Source organism: Pomacea canaliculata, linkage group LG11 (assembly GCF_003073045.1).
Source record: "Pomacea canaliculata isolate SZHN2017 linkage group LG11, ASM307304v1, whole genome shotgun sequence".
NCBI lineage: Eukaryota > Metazoa > Mollusca > Gastropoda > Architaenioglossa > Ampullariidae > Pomacea > Pomacea canaliculata.
This window is the reverse complement of record NC_037600.1, coordinates 8,523,592-8,543,543: the sequence shown is the minus strand read 5'-3', so window position 1 is coordinate 8,543,543 and position 19,952 is coordinate 8,523,592. Positions and strand designations below refer to the sequence as shown.

At 37.0% G+C, this 19,952-nt stretch overlaps 1 protein-coding gene across 2 annotated transcripts; it reads right to left on the bottom strand.

Annotated features, from left to right (window-relative positions):
• Positions 1-1,054: 1,054 nt before the first annotated feature.
• On the bottom strand, positions 1,055-19,735 carry LOC112575736 (calcium-binding mitochondrial carrier protein SCaMC-2-like). Of its 2 annotated transcripts, none has more exons than XM_025257741.1 (11): positions 19,696-19,735; positions 19,110-19,321; positions 16,207-16,333; positions 15,528-15,615; positions 14,973-15,291; positions 10,006-10,164; positions 8,874-9,026; positions 8,228-8,335; positions 6,660-6,827; positions 6,193-6,337; positions 1,055-5,931 (listed from the first exon to the last, which is right to left on the bottom strand). In XM_025257741.1, the coding sequence occupies exons 2-11, from the start codon at positions 19,278-19,280 to the stop codon at positions 5,759-5,761; spliced, it is 1,611 nt and encodes a 536-aa protein (XP_025113526.1). In that variant the 5' UTR covers positions 19,281-19,321; positions 19,696-19,735; the 3' UTR covers positions 1,055-5,758. The 2 variants fall into 2 exon arrangements, with proteins under 2 accessions (XP_025113526.1, XP_025113527.1); XM_025257742.1 differs by having other exon boundaries at positions 15,180-15,291; positions 19,696-19,729.
• Between the last annotated feature and the right edge of the window lie 217 nt (positions 19,736-19,952).

The window sequence follows — 19,952 nt, the reverse complement described above, 5'->3', positions numbered from 1 at the left end:
GGTCGGTTAATAAAGAAAATTTGTAATCCAAAATATTAACCTTGTATTAACTTAAAAACAAGTTTTATTACCATGAGGTGTGTATTGCATACTGAGTGAAATCATAAACACATGATCTAGTCTTTGCTAGGTGGCTATGGGGTAGGAGGTATTCAAGGATTAGGGTAGCATCATCAGTACTCCAGTACACTTACAAGCAAACTGAAGTTGGTTTTAGAACGTTATTTGATGCTGCAAAACAGAACCCAAACACTATAAAAAGTGTAGGTGAAGTTACATAATTCATATGGTACACTGGGATTAAAAATGAAAAGTGTTTTAAATAGAGTTATGGTCTAAGGGAGACAATTCCTGTAAACATCAGAGGTGCTAGACAAATTGTTTCCCTTGCTCCACTTTGTTTAAAGTTGACTTAAAAAAAAAAAAATGGCAGGTACTGTTTGGTAGATGATGCAAATTGTATATAAGTTGCTTTCAGGACTGGATTACATTAAGTTACAATTGATACCTAAACATCATTTCTGAGTTTATTCTAGTCTACATTCATTGTCTTGGGGAGTGATTTTACCATACAGACTTGAATGGTTAAGGAAACTAACCTGATAACTGATGATCAAAGGCAAAAGCGAGTCAATGCCTTCAATTGATATGGGGGAGGGGGGAGTGGGGGTTATGGGAACAGGATCTAGCAGTTGATCTTGTGAATGGCTTCCTTGACTACTTCTTGTGTCCCTAGATAAAATGAATTCAAAAAGTAGTGACACAGTTCTTGTGCAGACCAGGAACATTCCAACTGATACATTCAGAAACACTTTGATTGTTGAGATCATGCTGAATCTTATATTTTGACAAAAAAGAAAAAAAAAAAGAGAAATATGTTCAGTAGTTGATTAACACCACAGACAATTAAATACATTACACTTTCAAGGCCTCAACCAAACATGACCCTAAAACAACACTGACTCTAACCTCTGCCCATCAATGTTCCCCAGTTGAGTGCAAGGTACATGTTTCTCTCTCTCACACACACACAGAGAAGAGGGGGAAGAGTGAGCACATAGTTCTGTGTATTTAAGAGCAAAGATTAGATTGTTCTGGTTAAAAAATGAAAATATACTGACCTTTTACAAATCTTTGCACAAAACACAAACACTTGCAATTTTTTTTAAAAAAGGTATTATTTTTGCAATATAATTATATCAATGCCTTAGTCGAATTGATACTGTACAAAAACAGTGTAAAATGTTAAATTGGAGAGGTGCAAACCCCCAGTAATAAAGGTTCTGGTAGCATAGGTATGTACAGTGAAGTTTAATAAATCTTGCACTGAAAACAAAAATATTTACAACAGGCTTGCAGAATGAATTGCAGCAGTTAACAGTGAAGCATGCGACTGGGGGTTAGTAAAAGGTGAAAGTGTGGGGTGGATTAAGGAAGTCAGGGTGGGAGCAGGTTCATGAACATCCCTGTATAACCAGAAAGGAATGTTTAACAGGTGGTTTGTGTTAGAGAAATATCAAGCAACATTAGCAAGGGACAACAAGTATTAGAGAAATAAATTAATAAATGGAAACAAGCAGTAATAAAACTAGAGTCAAAATTTTCTTCAAAGTGAGGTTGATAAAAAATGAATTCTGATACTACTGATTAATAAAAATAAGCACAATGAATCAAGATAAAGAATATAACAAACAATTTCTTGTGAGAGAAGTTTGCGCTTTTGCACTGTGAAACTGTAATATGCCCACCAGCAAAGGACAAAACTGTGGCATGAAAACATGCCAGATGACAGCAAATACTGGTTTTGAACAGTGGCAGAAGTTCATGTACAACAAAGAGAAAGCAATTATTGCATTTAAATGCAAATGAAAAACTCAACAACTTCAAGAATTAATGAGTGTGGGATCTGAAGAATGGGTAGAGGGCATGAATAGAAAGGGGAATAACTACACTCCACAATAATAAAAAATACTACAAAACGTACACCAAAAAAGTTCTTTTAACACGCCTAAATCACAACAGTCTGGAGCTTACACAAGCTACACAATGCTAGCACAAGGCACTTCAAATAAAAAGTTTTATGCTCACCACCTGAAATAACTGCAAGTTAACAGGGGTGTTTGGAGTTACATGGGACACTGCATGATATTGAACTAAAGGTATTTCCTGCTGTTATTAAAGTGCTTCCGAATGCTTGATTTTTATTAAATGGTCAACTGGAAATTTAAGCGTGGGACCTTTTGGATCTTTGCAGGATCATTAAAGATCTGTTATAATGAATTTTATACTGTACATGAGCTACAATATGTGTAACTTCTTGATTAGTACCAAGTTTATTGTCAAGAAAAAGACTGAGAATTCACCACATGGTACACAAACTATGGATTTTACTTGACGATTGAAGCCATCTTTCAATCTTGTGGCTCTAACTCATGATGTCTATTCTTCAATATTGAGTCCAACAAAATTTGACATTGTCTCATCCCCCCCCCCCCAAAAAAAAAAAAAAAAATTACACAGAAGTGTGGGTAAGGGAAAATAAGGACACAAGAGTTTTTAAAATGGTGGCAGATTAAAACAGTAGTTGTGCAGACCTCAGAGTAGTTACAAATGTGAAATATTTTAACACAAGTTTGTCCACAGCTTGCATTAGCTAATAAAGCCAGGGTCAATACTGACCCAAACTTGATTGTACATAATGCATCATAAAGTCCAGCCCTTTGCAGTGACAAAACAGCAGCACACAATAGCAGGAAACTACAATACAGCAACTACTTGGTGGAAAAAAAAAAACTACCTCAAGAGCAAGGGTATGCTAACAGAGCTAATAATAAATATACAATTACCTTAATATACCTCTGCAGTATTTAACCATCGTCACAGACAAAAACCAAGATGTCACCCAATAAAAAAGCTGCTGGAGTTGACAGGTATACACATTTTGTAGCTAATTATATTTCACACACATTTAAGATCTTGGCAACTAGTGCTTCCCCACGATGCACAGGTCGGCACAATGCATCAGTAGCCGCTACAAGCCATGGTAGACAAAGGCAGTAGTCACATTAATAAAAGATTCGATTTTGATCAAGGCAGGAAAAACTTTCATGACTGACAGGTCATAACCTTTCACCTAAACCTTTTTTTTCCTCCCCTCTACCCCTCTTCCCCCCAAAAAAAAATTCAACACACAGCTCTCAACAGCAAGCAAATATATCCATTTTATGAAATAATCTTTCTCAGCAATCGTCAAACTTTCCACCTCAGCCACTCATAACAGTCCTTTTAAACCATTGACATCTGCTGCTCAATTATGATTAAAAAAAAAATAAGGCAAAGAATGAACTTGCTTGTGACCTCATGCTTTAAAAAGACATCACCTACTAGCACAAGCTACTTCAAAGCACCACTATTTCCTCCTAACAAGGAAATTCTTAGATAAAAGCTCACGCTAGAATGCCAATGCTTGAGTTTATGGATGTTACAACTCATTTTTGTAAACATGAAGAAACACAGAACAAAATAAAGACAAGATGAATTATCACAGACCTAGAGAAAAAGTTTTGTAGATGTTCTTACAAGGACAAAAAAAAAAAGTACTACCCTGAGATGATACTGACAAAATAGGAAAGCCTTCATCTGTGGAGACAATATTCTGGTGTTTAAAAGCCTGTCCATTGAAGCCTCACCATCCAGCGAAATTGTTTGACATGCTTCAACAGTGTGAACAAATGCAAAACGTCATATCACTCAGCCTTTCAAGATCAAAATCAAGGACATTGTTTTCCCTTTAGGGGTGGAGGGGGTGAAGGAGAAAAATGTATGATTCAATATGTTAACACCTTTGTTATTCAAGTCTAACTTTTTTAAAGTGAAAAATAAAAATAAAAAAAAGGAAAGTGGGCTTGGTGACAAGTTTTGATGGATCATTTGTGTATTTTGTTTAAAGATCCAAATCCAAACTGCTCCTCTACCTTGGAGCCCATCAACAGCCTTTTATTTGTTTTACAATCATGTATAATCATATTTGCCTGTCTTTTCTTTGCCTTTGTATTGAAAAATATCAAACCAAAAATAGAAAAAAAAAAAAAAGACTTCCAATTTAAGCTAACAAAATGAGCACCAAACTAATCATAGCTTTGACTTCGTGACACTGAGTTTCAGTACTAACTCTGCACTACAATAACAGACACAAAGAAATATGACCAATGTTCCTGCTCACATAAACAGTAGATAATAATAGAACTGTGATCAAGGAGAAGAATATGTCAAATTAAAATAACATCAGTGATCGGTCTATTAAATATGATATGATAAACATTGTCACCCTGATGCACACCTTCTCAATAAACTTATTGTAACTCCCATGACTGCCTCTGAGATCACAGCACCAAGTGTACAATAATGAATTCTTTATTTTTATGTCTCTCTTTCCTCCACTCTTACAATGAAGGCTGGACGTCATAATGATGAAATACCTTCACATGAAGAATGCAGATGAAAACATCCTACTAGGAAGATTTTTTAAAGATTTCTCCATAAAAGATGATTATGTTAATGAGGGTGGAAGTGGGGAAAAGACCCAAAGGGATGAAAAACCTGCTCTTTACCCACGATTAGTTGCTCAGAGGTGCACAAAAATGTCCAACTCTGTTATCATCAACAGTCTCACAGCTAGATCAGTACAGCTGTGAACCAATCCTCAACAGCAAAATACAGTAACACAGAAAGTCAACCAAAAGAATGAGACACCCTGATGAAAATGAAGTTTCCCTTCCCACCTCCAAAAACCCATCTGCCAACTGCCATGATTTGCACTCATCTTGCATTTGACAATGGAAGAGGGAAGCTAGTGAGGGCTGTTCTGTTCTCTGGTTTGCAAATTATGTCTCTCATTTGTCTTGTTTATTTATATTTTTGTATCAGTGAATGACTCGTCCGATGATGGCAGCTGACCTTTGCCTGCCCGAACACACCTTTTGGCTTCACACAACTGAAAAGCGAAAGGAAGCCAGATTAGGTGGTTCAGGCGTTAAAGCATGAATCTACACAAAGGTGCAGCTCTTACAGCCCAGAAGTTCCCACTGCCAATGACAGCAACAACAGTTATTGCATCTGTGTGCAAATGCATGAATGCAACTCACATACTCAAGAAGGCGAGTGATGAGCAAGCACGTGGAGAGGGAAGAAGCAATGATGGTAAGAAAAGCAAAATGCGTAGATCAAGAAAAGACAGCCTCTACTGTACAATCACAAGAAAAATGAGCTTCCAAGGCTCTACCAAGAACCAGTACCGGGACTCTCAAACACTCTTTTATACAAGTATCCTAGCTTTTCTCCCAACAAAAAATACCTTGGGTAAGCTCTGCATTCATCCAGTATAAAAACTAAAGTGCAAATAAAACTCTGGCCAACACTTTACCATCTCCTGCTTTCACTTTTGTGGAAAAGTGAAAAGACAAAAATCATTCCCTTGCAGCCTTCCACTAACAAAGATATACCTTCTATCCACCTAATCTATGTGAATATATCAGAATTTATTTTCTCTCTGAACTCACAAACCCTCCATTCTGGTAAACATTCTGTTCTTTCTCAACTAACAAAATGTATCATCAAATCCATTACCATTTACCACTTCTACATGCCTCAAGCCCTACTTTTGAATGAAGTCTGAATGAAGGAGAAAGACACCACAGCTCATTCACTATGGGAAGAATGTCTGCTAGGAGTCATGAACAGACAAAGCAAAGCTGCTCACTCATGACATTGTGACCCCTAGACTCTTGCGCAGTTGTTCATAGACGACATAGCTTATACTGACAGCTGGTGCCACCTTCAGGAAGTTAGGGGCAATTCCACGGTATAGACCTCTTGGACCGTCATCGTGAAGTATTTTACGGAACAGTCCTACCATGCTAGCTTTGGAGCCACCTGCACACACACACACACACAAAAAAAAAATAAATAAATAAAATTAAAAAATTGCATACAAATGGATTAGTAAGTTTCATGCTTGCAATCAAGAATGTAAAAGTACGCAACAGTGAAGTGAAAATTAAAATGTTGAACATTTAACAATAAAATTTTAGTGAGATCCTTTTTAATGAATAAAACCACCAAGAAATAAATTTTATGCTTTAAATTATATTCTACATCTATGGCATGCACACTGAAATGCTATTTCTGCTCTACCTTGGGCTTGTAGCCGGGTGCGAATAAGGGCCAGTGGGTAGCTGGCCAGCTGACCACAGGTGCTACTGACTGTGCCACAACCTAACAATGCCAAAATTCCTGGGTCCTGGTTCTTGTTCTTCTGCATATACAGCTTTTTCAGTGTCTGGAAAACATTAGTGAACACTTAAGACATTGTACTTGAAAACGGCTTCTTTGTTAGTGGTGGTGGTATAGACTAGCTAAATGGGAATCAAGCTTTTAAGAAATCTTTATTTTTATTTATTTTTTTGTTTATTCTGAAATGGGTTTGCAATTGTGACCATCAAATAAATACATACTGGTAGTTCATGAAAAACTAACCAAAAGGGCTATAAAATTGATCTGCTCCATACACACACCAGGATACTGTGTTCATTAGGTGAAGATTTTGGACAACATATGCAGAAGACATTTCAAAACTTATCAGTCAGACCCAAGACATGCACCTCATAAACAGCCAAGTCAATCCCTGCATAAGGTATGATTCCTAGTAGATTTGGGATATAGCCCCTGTAGAATGCTTTCATGCCCTCGTGCCTGGCAATCTTGCGGGCACAGTCAAACATTCCATCATACTGGCCTGTCTTGCGCAGTGTCAGCCGTGTCTTCATCACCTGGCCACCAAACAATGTACAAGTTATGTAGCACAGAATCAAACTCATAGAGGATGTCATATATTAAGTGATTAAAGCAAAAGCTAGGTCAACATCTAAAACATGATAAAATGGAAAGACGGGCAACAAAGACGACAAAGTACAAAAGATAGTGAAGATACAAAGGTAACAGCCAGTGATGATAAAGTATTAGCTAAAAAGTAATTAAAGAAAGGGATATTGGCAGGACAGACTAATCAAGAGAGATAAAAGAACAGGTTAGCAGCATAAGTGGACTATGTTCAGGAGTAATGCTCATGGAAAAGATTTTAATGCATGCTCAACCTTTTCTAGGCATCTGCCCCACTGCATGCAAACTTTTTTTGCCAGTAGCTTAGTGTCAGCAAATACGTCAAATCGAGCGTAAATTTATAGGTAAGGGAAGAAACTGTTAGCATATTTAGGAATTGTTCTACTATGGATTATTTCCCTTAGAAAGCTAATCGGGTATTTTATGTTTGAAAGAAGGCAAAAATTCAATTGATCAAGCGCCATGTTTGAGTCAGTGGTGCTTTCTCAATTTGATGTGGATTTCTACTACAATAAAATGGTAAGAAAGTAGTAATATTTAAATTCTAATATATGTCTGCTTGGCACTTTATATGTGTATGTACTTTGTAAATATTTTTTGTGTGAATTTCTTTGTGATCTACTTCCTGAACCTGAGCCATCCTATTACGTACAGATACCATCTTTTATTTGAATTTAGTAAAAGGAAACAAAAACAATAATTCTTAAAAATGACACCATGTAGTTTTTTAAAAAATGCTCTAGAATGGTGTCATGATGTCTTTATTGTAGGCTAATATTTATAAATATTTAAACGCTACTGGTCAAATGGTCAATTATGGTCATGTGAAAAGTTCACAGCAAACCCTAGCTAGATACCCATAATAGTTGAAATGACTCAATGGTGTGTTAGTGTAAGGGGCAGACATAAAAAGGAAGGAAATTTCACTGCTTTGCTGCCTCATAGGCTAAAACGCTGGTGACTATACACTATTGTTTCGGTGACAGGTGTAGATAAGGTGTGATGGACAGACAAATTTTCTGGCTGGGGAAAAGAAGTTTGAACAAATAAGCAGGACAGGAGTCTGAAAAGAAATGAAAGCAGAACATTGACAACCTATGATGAATGTGAGCATGAACAGGCAGCCAGCCCAGAGAGCAAAGAAGACGAGTGATATGGTCCTGTTTCCTTGTTTTGAGTGGCAGAGTTCTGTACTTTCTGAAGTCAGTGAATGCAGTATGCAGGGCAGCCTGAGAGCAAGAATTACACAAACAAATAAAGGTGACTTGGTGATTTACAAGCTACAAAAGTGAGTCTTCATTAATTGGATGCAAAACCAAGGAAACCTTACCTCCATGGGGTAGATGAGGGTCTGAGCTATTGCACCTGCAGCAGAACCTGATAACAGCCGCTGCCCAACTCCAATTTCCTTAGAGTCCCCCTTCACCATGGCCTTGATCTATTGCAACAGTAACACTTGTTACAACAATATTTGTACTATTTTCATAAATACACGAGGAGAAAATTGATAGCATGGTATAATTGAAAAGCTCTTAATAAAAGTTAAAGGTACATGCAATTTTTTTTAATTATTATCATACAGATCAGAAAAGCAAGCACTTTCAAAACTGAGACGTTGTCCCCAAGTGTGCATTGTTACCTTCTATTCTGCAATTTCAAATCACTGCTTTCCTGAATCACAAAACGAGCAACAAACCTAGACTGTCAGATCAATAAATGAAGTTGGTAAGTGGACATTCAAAAATAAAAAAGTTCCAGCTTCGGAATTAATTCAATACAGAAATCTTTACTGAAATATTCACAAGATTCCACATCACTGCACACTTCGAGGCTCATACAGGACTACCTAATCATTATTTAGCAGCATGTTTAAAACTGTTTGTCAGTTTTTACCCTTGTCATCATGTCACTTAATTTGCTAGAGAGTACCAAGTCTCAACACAGACCCAAATATCAATAATACAGCAGTTTCTCACCTGTTCATAAGCCATAAACTTAATAGCAGACTCAGGGGCAATTTTGATGACATTCATGGCATTTCCTCGCCAGAGAGATTTGATGCCCCCTTCATCTAACATTTGCTTGAATCCGGACATTATTGTCAAATTGTTTTTGCTGGATCCGTGCACCTAAACATACATGAAATTTTGTCTTTAGCATGGCACATAATGTGAACATACTGCAAACAACTGAAAAAAAAAAAAAAAAAATTGTGAACCACATAACCACACAAAACTTGTTGTATAGGGAGAGGCTGTTTTAAAGCCCAAGCCCAAAAGTCAAATCGATCACTGATGAAACAAGGAAATTAATATTAATACCAAATGTTACCAATCGAGCCATACATTATTTGAACAATACAGATATGCAAGCTTGGTTGCCTATTTCTAGCAGAACCATGCGAATAAGTTTAGCCACCACTTTAAAAAATAAAAGGCCTCTTGGCAATACTCATGCAGAGAACATATCTTACAATTGCAAATAAACGTGTTTTTCCATTTTAAACAATATTTTAAATTAAAGCGTTTGTCATCATTTTACTGTGTACTATGTATTTTGACTTTTTTCCCCTTCTCATAAGCAGACTGGGTACTCAGCTCAAAGCACATCCATACTACAAAAGTGCACCAACATCACAGTCCTCAATTGTGAAACCCACTATAAATTTTTTTTTTAAAATGTGCTATATAAATCCACATTATTATTATAAATTTATTGTCATGTGCTTATTGTAAACGTCACAAATGATCGAGGTGATGATCATGTTATCCCAATTCATTTTAGTTTACTGAAAAGCAATAGGAGTTGGACCAAGACGAGATGACCGGAGAATTAAAAAAACTATTTGCATTACTCATTTTAGATCACCCGTAGCAGTTTAAGGCTGTATTAAAAAAAAAACAAAAACAAAAAACCATGTGCATGTGGATGTTCATGTGTCTGTGTGTTTAGGGGTGGGGGTGTTGGTGAGCAATTAGAAATATTATTTTGTGTACTAATGAAGAATGAGTTGAAGGTAAGGTTTATGCTCCGATGTCTTCCAAGACATTGATACTTACATCAAACATGAACACATGAACAAACAAAGAGACAATCCAAACGCTCGACCTGCAGCAAGACTTTCAGCCGGTCGAGTGGAGCAGTGCATGTCCTGGACACTGCCCCAGCACCCCCACCAGCCACCAGATGCCGCCACCACATTCCTGTTTTGAGTTCCGTCTCGGTGAAGTCATCTGGCACAAGGCTGTTCTCTCCAATGTCAATAATCTGTTCAGAATTTGATAGACGATTTCTTGATCTCATTCCTCAATTACCTTAAGTAACAACCTTAACTGGGGTCAAACTTACAGCATTGTCAGTCTACCTCATGTGCCTTTTGTAAAATATACAGAAGCCAACAGACACTTAATGTAAAATCTTGTAAGAAGACATAGTATTCCTGCACAATTTTATGCATACAGTAAGGAAACCAAGGTACTAAGCAAAATATACTAAAATTTCAAAACAATATTAACTTTATCAGCTTGAGATAAATCTTATTTTTTTCCAACAGCATTTCATCTGGATTAAAACCTCCCTTAAATACCATAATTTGCACATTTTCAACTGGTTATTCATCAAAATCTTTGGTGTTAATGAAACACAATGTAGTATTAACAAGGTAAGGTGTTCTTGGTACCAACATTACTGTTTCAAAACATGCATCTTCACAAAAAGGGTTTATTATGCACAAATACTTCCACTTTTTTCTGGAAACACGATTTGGGCAGTTTTGTCCTCCCACCACCCTCAAATAAGAGGAGGGGTGGGTGTTGTCATGCAATCTAAATACTGTACTAATGCAGTTTGCTGTTTTTTATTTTAAAGACAGTTATCATTTGTTATTCTTTTGCTAATGTTCACTACTTACACCCAAAGTTAGCTTCATGGGGTTTAACAGTGTTTTCTTCCCATCAATACTATTTAGGCACAAATTTAAAATCTGAGGGTTTTTTCCCCTAAAACTGGTATAAATTTCTTTCCACACAATCTTTGTTCTGGTGATTACACCCAAAATATCACAACTTTTCTGCAAACATCCAGGGGATCTAGAACACCACAACATAAAATTCCTCAAGACTTTTGCAGTATTTTTTTCTTTGAGAAGACTACACCACACTTATATATTATAAAAAAAAAACCTAAACAAATTTTAACAGCTTAAAGTACTTCTAACTAGTCCTACAGACTACGCCAGTGACTAGGCATACCAGTGCCATTCCTCCATCTGTTGTGACAGAATGGTGGTTTTTAGAAATCACATTCATGCAAAATTATTCTGGGATTTACAAAACAGAGGGGTTCAGAGGCCCTCTCGATATAATCCTTCCCATAAAAAAAGCCTATTTGAATAAGATAAATACATTTTTACTGCATTTTCTCAATACCTTTGATGAACATAACAATTCAGCACATAATACTTCTCATTTTTTCCTTTTAATGGGTGATAAATCATCTTTTTCATAATTAGGTTCCACTTATGGTCTGATCAGTGAAGACATTAGTGATATTAAAGTGCCAATCACTCCCTCCCCAAAGATTTATAAACCACTGCAACCACCTCCTCTTCCTACCCTCAAAAAAAAAAAAACCCAAAACAAACAGAAGGGCAGGTGAGAGCTAGACCTTGCTCTCTTTAAAAGACTTCAATTGAAATTATTTATCAAGACATGATTTTTTTTGCCATTACTTTAGGAAAACTTGGTGATTATATACCTTCAATTTGAAAACCATGGTGCAGGTTGGATTGCATGACAACACTGTTGCTTATCTAAATATGAACAGGTCAGTAGAAAATCTAATAGAAGATGGGAGATTCTAAAGCAAGTTATCAAACTGGTTTTGTTTGTTTGTTAAAATAAAGAAGCATTAAAAAAATTGCAAGAGGGAATGAACTTTATATTTTATAACTTACGCAGCAAAGAAAAGTGTCACTGTAAACAAGCAAAAGGAAAATGTTAGTGATCTCTCAGTGTCAGAAACAGTAACATGAATCATGAGAACATCCTCTGATAATAATTTTTTAAAAAGCAAACATAAAAAAAAGCCAAACACACTAAGCATTTAAATAACTGACAGTGCAAGCCTACTATGTGGATTTCATGCCATTCTGGGATGTCCCTGAAGAATGATGAGAATGCATCCTCAGACTTCGCTTTAACACCCTACCGTAAGTTTGAAACAAAGGTTGTTTTTTTTTAAAAAATCAGTTTACACACAACTCTGTTCTGAATAATTGCTGTTGAAGAATGGAGAAATGTTTGGTGGAGGAGGGATGAGAGAAAGATGGGGGAAAAACAGTAAAGATCAAGTCCATCTCATACACAATACAGCAGAACAACTATCTTTAAATAAAAAATAAATTTAAATTATCGTTCTAATCATCACTTCGTCTTTTCATCCGAGTAAAAAGATAAACACTAATGAAAAGTTCTGGAAACATTTTCTGGATTATTGTACTGCAGTATTTAAGTCTTTAAAATTCAGTCTACATTTTAATTTCCACAGAAGAAACTAGTCTTTGGAATACTTTAAAATTAAAACAAAAAAATCCACAGATGTGAACTTATCATGCAGTGCAGTACCTGGGTGAGAGTGCTCATGAATATTTTGTGACAAAATGATGCAACAGGCATGAAGCCCAGCAATTAAGATACACAAGGCATCATCACTTAATGCCTGTGATACAGTATGTAATAGAAAAAAAAAGGATAGGGCACACCTGCAGCACCAGGCCAGAGGGAAAGATTGGCAAGGTGAGTGAATTCTTTGAGAACCCAAGACCCTGTATTACCATGAAATCCTTACACTTGGTCTAGGACATAAAACTCAGAATATATTTTGAAAGGCATTTAAACATAGACCAATGGGATAAAATTGTATTACATCCTTTGCGAGTATAACTGGACGCAGTCACTAATCATACCCCTCCCCAAAACAGGAAAACTACAGAACCGTAAACCTTATTAGTCACCCAAGCAAAGTCATGCTGAAGTACATACAGAACTGTATCAGAACAACCACAGAAGAGCTGTTAGAAGAACAGGCTGGATTCAGACCACGTAGAAGCACAGTTGAGCAGTTCTTCAACTGTCGCATTCTCATAGAAAAGCATCTTCAGCATCAGCGGAACCTCTACCATAACTTCACTGACTTTAAAAAGGCATTTGCCAGAGTATAGCACAAGGTGCTATGGCATGTGATATGAAAAGTGAACATAGAAGAAGGCCTTGTTTAAGTCACTGAAGCGCTGTAAAATAGCTCTACGAGTACAGTACTGCTGAACCAAACAGGGGCTCTCTTTCGAAGCACAGCAGGCGCATGTCGAAAATGTCCCCATCACCAGTGCCGTTTAATATTTTCTTGGTGAACATCATACTCAAAGCTCTCCATGACCATCATACTTCCATCTCAACTGGAGGAAGACCGATCTGCAACCTATGCTTTGCAGATGACATAGATCTGTTAGCAGGCACTAACAAATAACTACAATAGTTCACCAACAGACTGACAGTTTAAATGCATATGGAATGGAGACCAGCATTGAAAAGAACAAAGTTATGATCAATGGTAGCGGCAAAGCAGAGATCTATATGAACAGGGTACAGCTCGAAAAAATAAGCAGCTTCAAGTACTTGGGAGCCAACCTCTCCAAGGACGGCAGCTCCATGCCAGATATCTGCATCAGGATCACAACAGCAACAGCAGCAATGGCTAGACTAGACAGGATCTGGCATAGTCATAAGGTTCACTACCAAGTACAAGCTGAACAAATCCCTGATAGTGCCGATTCTGCTCTACGAATGTGACACTTGGACTCTGCTCGCCGAAACGGAAAGGAGAATCCAGGCATTCAAGAACAAGTGCCTCAGGAGGCTGCTTCAGATCTCACACAAAGAACACAGAACTAACGACTTTGTAGTAAGCAAGATTGCTACACTCGTATGACACCAGGAACCTCTAAACAGTCAAGCGACATAAGCTGGTCTTCTTTGGCCACGTGACCTGGCACAATACCTTGTCAAGACTATCCTTCAAGGCACCTTGGAGGGTAGCCGATGCCATAGTGGCCAAAGAAAGCACTGGCTTACGAAAGTCAAAGACTGGACTGGTCGTCCTGTACAGGACCTGCTGACTACCGCCCACAACAGGCAAGAGTGGTGGGCCGTCAGTTGTCACATCTATCCACGTGCTCCTCCCCAACGACAGGTGCCGGTCAAGGGACAATGGAGTATAGTAAAAAATTATTCAACTTATGAGAACATGCTGCTCACATATAATTGAAATCTGTGGCAAAACCATAGCTCAGTAGGCTATTAATAGTAAAAGAACATATTCTGAATAATCTAATTATGTAAAAGACTCAGTCTAAAGTTTATTTTGCAGCAATATAAGCTTTAATGGTTATATTTAAGTATGGAAACTACAAAAAAAAAGCACAAATCAAAAAACAAACAGATTACATGTTTATCTACATGTGCAAGCAAAACTATCAAACAGTGAGGTTATTATATGCTGCTAGCATGATGGGGATGCATCAAAGATCACTGTATGGGTCAGTGGGCTGCCAGTCCTATGAAACAAGACTTCTGGAAAGTGCAAAATGTGGTCAACAAAGCTGTCAGGAAGAGGAAAACATTCCTTCATGCAAGAGTTAAGTGAGTTAGGGTTGATTAATGTAGTGACTTATAGTCAGCTGTCCAATTAATTAGCTGGTTTGGGTTTCAACACACAAAGGAAGAAAAAAACTGACAAATTGGGTGACCTGGTGAAAACGTAGTCACGATGGCATGAAAGTTGGTGAAGACGACGATCAGGACTGACCACCAATGTGCTCAGATAGTGACGACTCATCTCTAGATGATGCTGACATAATACAGTAAACAATGCTGGAACTCATGGACTACGGGTGAAATGGCCATGAGAGATAAAAATGTCTGTGGACCAGGACACCCAACAAAAACACAGACACAATGGACAGGTGAGGGAATGGCATAAAGCCAACAATCACCAGCTGAAAGACAAGAGCTACCCACTGTTAGTGGCCACATTGGGTGAGTGCCATGGTCCCATTCCCAGTCTGTAGGCAGCGCCAAAGAGACTCCTGGGGAGGGGGCGGGGCCATGACCACAGGCACACTGTGCATGCAGGGGCCAGGGCATCCTTGAGTTAGGAAAGCGGAGGCCGAGGTGAGAAGATAAGTGAGATCTAAGTGAGAGGCAGTGGCAAAGTAGAGGACGTACAGAGGAGTGTCGCCAGTAATGTAAGATGTCCTGGATACTGCCTGTAGGGGAAAGCAGCAGGTACTCCCGCCACTCATTCCAATCAATCTTCAAGGTTCCATCTCGGTCCATCCTGTCAAGCAGAAACACAATCTAAACCAAAGTTCAGAATTTTTTCCTTTCTTTCTACTGTTGTCAACACATCATCTCATCTACAATTTTTTTTTTCTAAATAACCATCAAATTTTAAGTGAACCTTGTTCTGAAGAAATGCATTCTCAGTTTAAAATAACCTTATAGCATGAACATTGAAACTTTATCTGTCTCAGAAGACATACAAACATGCACACTACTTGGAAACTTTCTTACCGCTGAAGCAGTTTTACTGCCTCTTTATAGTCAATGTTGACACCAAGTTTTTTGAAGGATTCAACAATTTCTTGAGCATCAATACTTCCTGCCAAACAAACAGAAAAAAGACAAAAGCAAATAAACACCAGCAAATTCTTTGACATCTGCATCAGCAGACACTAAAATGACAAAGATGGCTGACTTGTAAGTTTCCCATGCAGCTGAATATTTGTCTAAATATTAACTGTGTATCAGGCCAACATGAAACACAAACCCCAACATCTGACAACCAGACTGGGAGGGAAACAACACATGTATACAAGTACATTCTTTGAATTTATCATCAACAGAATAAATCATTATTCAATATCCAAACAGGCTGATGTCAGATAGGAATTCTTTTTGTATGTCCAAACTGTCAACTTTAAAATTGTTGTACACACCAGACACTCAATGCAGACATTCTCCTGAGGAAGTACCATCACATCTGAGTGGTTGCAGATAAGTCTTTCCGTTATAAAAGTTAATGAAAATCAATAACTTTTAAAATACAAATATTATTTTGTGTACTAAACTGTAATATCACTATTACAAACTTTTTTTAAAAAGCAAAATAATTTGTTTCACATAGCCTGAAATCATAATTAAATCGAACCTTTCACAGTTTAATATTTATAATAACAAGAATAACAGTTACCATCATCATTGGTGTCAATGTTTTTGAAATGCAGACGGAGTTCTTTTTCATGTTCCTGCACATACTTTACGAACTCTGAGAAGTCAATTTGTTCATCTCGGTCCTTGTCATACTTTTTGAAAAGCCTCTGAAAAATGAGTTAAGAGAAAATAGGAGAAATAAAAAGTTAATTACAGTGTAACAACACAGAAACATTCTCTCTAGTCAAGCAGACATAAACTGGACGTAAAATGCTTGCAAAATTAGGGATTTTTTTTTTGTGTGTGTGGAAGGAGATCAGTATACAGCATTAAGAATTTAAAAAAAAATAACTAAACATCATTTTAACAAAAATTCTAATGAGAACTACAGGATATGTTTTTCATGGCCTCAGACTTGCACCGACACCAAAAGCTTTTCTGGAAAGTCCCGCGATGAAGACTGGGAGGGTAGTGGTGAGAGGGAGAATTAGCAGTTTATACTCAGACAACAACTAAGATTATATCACGGGACAGAAAGTGCTGTTAACAGATGCCACATGCAAAGAAAGAACAGTATGCCTGAGACGAGAGCTGAAACCAAGACAGCCAACCTTCACTGTATTGGTGACAGGCACTAATCGTTGCATATCTGGCACACCCTGTGTGGTAGAGGTGAGGCAGGGTTGGACAAAGTTTGGCTCATCAAATAAAATCAAATAGATCTACTACTTACTATCAAGTAGACACTGCGTTTTCACTGAAATTTTGACAACAGTTTAGAAAGACATGTAAAGCCACCTCACAAACTGTGTCAGCTAGAGAGGCAGGGCTCAATATAGCATTATACACAATTGAAGAAAATAAGTTTCAATATTTTGTCATTGGGTAGCGGAAGAAATAATAAATCTCACAAAAATTAAAAAAATTATTCTATGTGCACAAACCTGAATGATTTGAAATAACAACACATAAAAGATACTAGGAGTAATGCTGCAATTTTTATGTTTGCTCAACATTTATTAACGGGACTGACTCAATACTATTTTACACCTGCAGTTAGCACTAGTTGGACCAAAGTGTAGCACAAGTGAAACCCCAATAACAGGATTCATTGAAAGCCTTGATGGCTACAACTTCTGCATTCCATAAACTTTCTGTCATAAAAGATATCAGCATACACTAAATGAAGTCATCATTGTGTGACAGATTCCAGGAAACTGGGAACTAAGACTCACACTCTGATGGAACTGCAGCCTATATAATGTCCCAGTTTACCATTATTGTTAATAATAATTTATTTCACAAAAAGTGCAGAACTAAAGAAGAATGTTTACTCTCAGATCTGACGATCCAAAATTAATTAATTAAGTAGAAACTGCAACAAATCTATATTAACCCATTTAAGCCATATATTCCACTACTGGAACAAAATAAAAATTCTTTTCTCTTAGAATTCTTGTTCCTTGAAGTTGAATATTTGTAGATCATATGCATGAATTTCTTGCACAAATTCAAAAATGTCAACCTATAATATAAATGGGTTAATCAGCTCACGTGGAAGTGATTTGTCTCTGATTGCATAATGGTAAGATTTGAATCCTCTGGTAACACTAAATGTTTTAAAACACTGTAAATCAGCTTCCCTCCCACCCACATTCCCAATAGTTTCAATTCTGTTTTTTTGATAATATTTAGCTAAAATCTAAATTGACTTTGTAACAGAATCAGCAGATGCTTATGTTTATAGCATTAGGGAAACTGTTCTTTCAAATACATGTAGTACATTATTTCAAAGTTTTAAAAATAAATAAGCTTTGTCGATAAATAAGAACTGTCGATCTCAGTTTCATAAATAGAACTATATTCCATATTACTTTGCAGGCTTAAGGATCATTATCTCTGACTTTTTAATTTATGAAACTCTAAGAAAAATCAGTTTCGGCTTCCAGTTCATACTAGTCTTTTGTCAAAAGGCTAACTACACTTGTAAAGAGATATCAATTGTTAGTTATCTGATTGAATTCTCTGACTTGCAAAGTTTTTAAACCAGTAGCAGCAGAAGCAAAAACAAAAAAACAAAAAAACCCAAACAATTAAACTGAATAACTGAAAAATTCAACACAAAACTTATTGAAAATGTATGATAATTATAATAGAGTGCTTGAACTGTGTTTTTCTGTCCACAGCTAGTTCATGGTGCTGTAAAAAATACAACAATCTTATCATTCTCTTACATCCCCTCCCCTTCCACCAAACATGACTGAATGACATTTTAAATGAGTCTTACACGACACCTCCTTACCTATGTAAATTAAAAAAAACTGTATGTTTAGTCACACAGGATTTTGTCACTGCTACAGACGCCTCAAGATATGCAGGTACACTGGGTGTGGCAGGTCAGGAAAGACAGCTTGTGCAACTTAAATAATACGGCTTTGATATCTAGGTTGGTTGCTGAATGATGTTTTAAATAAATAGGCAGTCTTGAGGCACAGACACACCCAGGACTATCACAGCAGCCAACAATTCTGTTCTCGCTGGTATAACGAATACAATTTTTTTAAATAAAAAAACCCTGCTAAGTTTACATTTTCTGAAGCCTCATTTATTAACGTGACCAGCATTTTTTAAGCCAATCCGGAGACATGAGCCGGGAGGGGGGAACTACAGTAGCGTTGACTACCAACGTCCGAAAAAAGGGGCTGTCCCCGGAAAACGGAGACTTTAAATTTATAAAGGAATGTAACATAATAAGTCGCTAATTATACTAACACCATAAAGAAGACTGCATAAAGTCGTCTGCATTTCATCACACTTTTTTAGGGGAGTATTTTTTACGCTCTCATGCTAATAACCACTTCGAAGTCGTGTCGCGAAAGTGAAATTCATATGCTGTATGCTTGTACAATTTTATGGGTCACTTTAGTCGGCATTCAAACCCACCTGTGCATGTCCGGGTATCTGTGGAACCTGCATGCTCGCCATTGCATGGGTCAAGTCGTCGATGTCAATCCTTCCATCTTTGTTTACGTCAAGCTGCTCAAATAGATCGTGCAGCTTTTTGTTCTCTTCGGACGACATAGTTCCGGCCTGTACCTCTGCTTCGGTGGACATTATGGTTTTGTCTGATTACTTGTCGTCTTCCATGGGACGGTCTCAAACCCACACCTAAGCAAAAGTCACGTTATGATTGGATAAGATTTTAATTTTTGACCAATGAAAAACAGAGTATGTTCGTCAACTATTTTATACACAACACACTGATAATGTGTGACTTTTTATCACATTGTAAAATCTAAACGGTAGTTAATAACTCTCACAATATTTGTGACTACTTTCTAAAATTTGATCATATCATTTACATGGAAGAAAATGACGCTGATGCAGGAGACTGAAAGACCACACATAACGTATCACCAGAAACATTTTATATATTTCTTACCACCTTATGTTTTGCTTTTGAATTTTCTGAAGCTCCTATTTCTGCTAACCAGAGATTTAGGCTAAAAATGCAAATTGTTATATTTACCATCTGTTACAATTTACAAAGCGCTCATCCTCACACACCACGGATGATGGTGCACACACAATCCCGTGCAGAGGCGCGTCAAAAATGAATACTACACCCCACACACATCCAAATAAGATAAAATATATGTCTTAAAGTAAAAAAGTGAAAAAACCAACATGGAACTTCCACTTTTTTAAAAGTAAAATAACTTTCTTTATTGCTTTGTAACTTTTCGACCATTTTTCATTAAAAAAAACAACAACACGGGGTTGTGT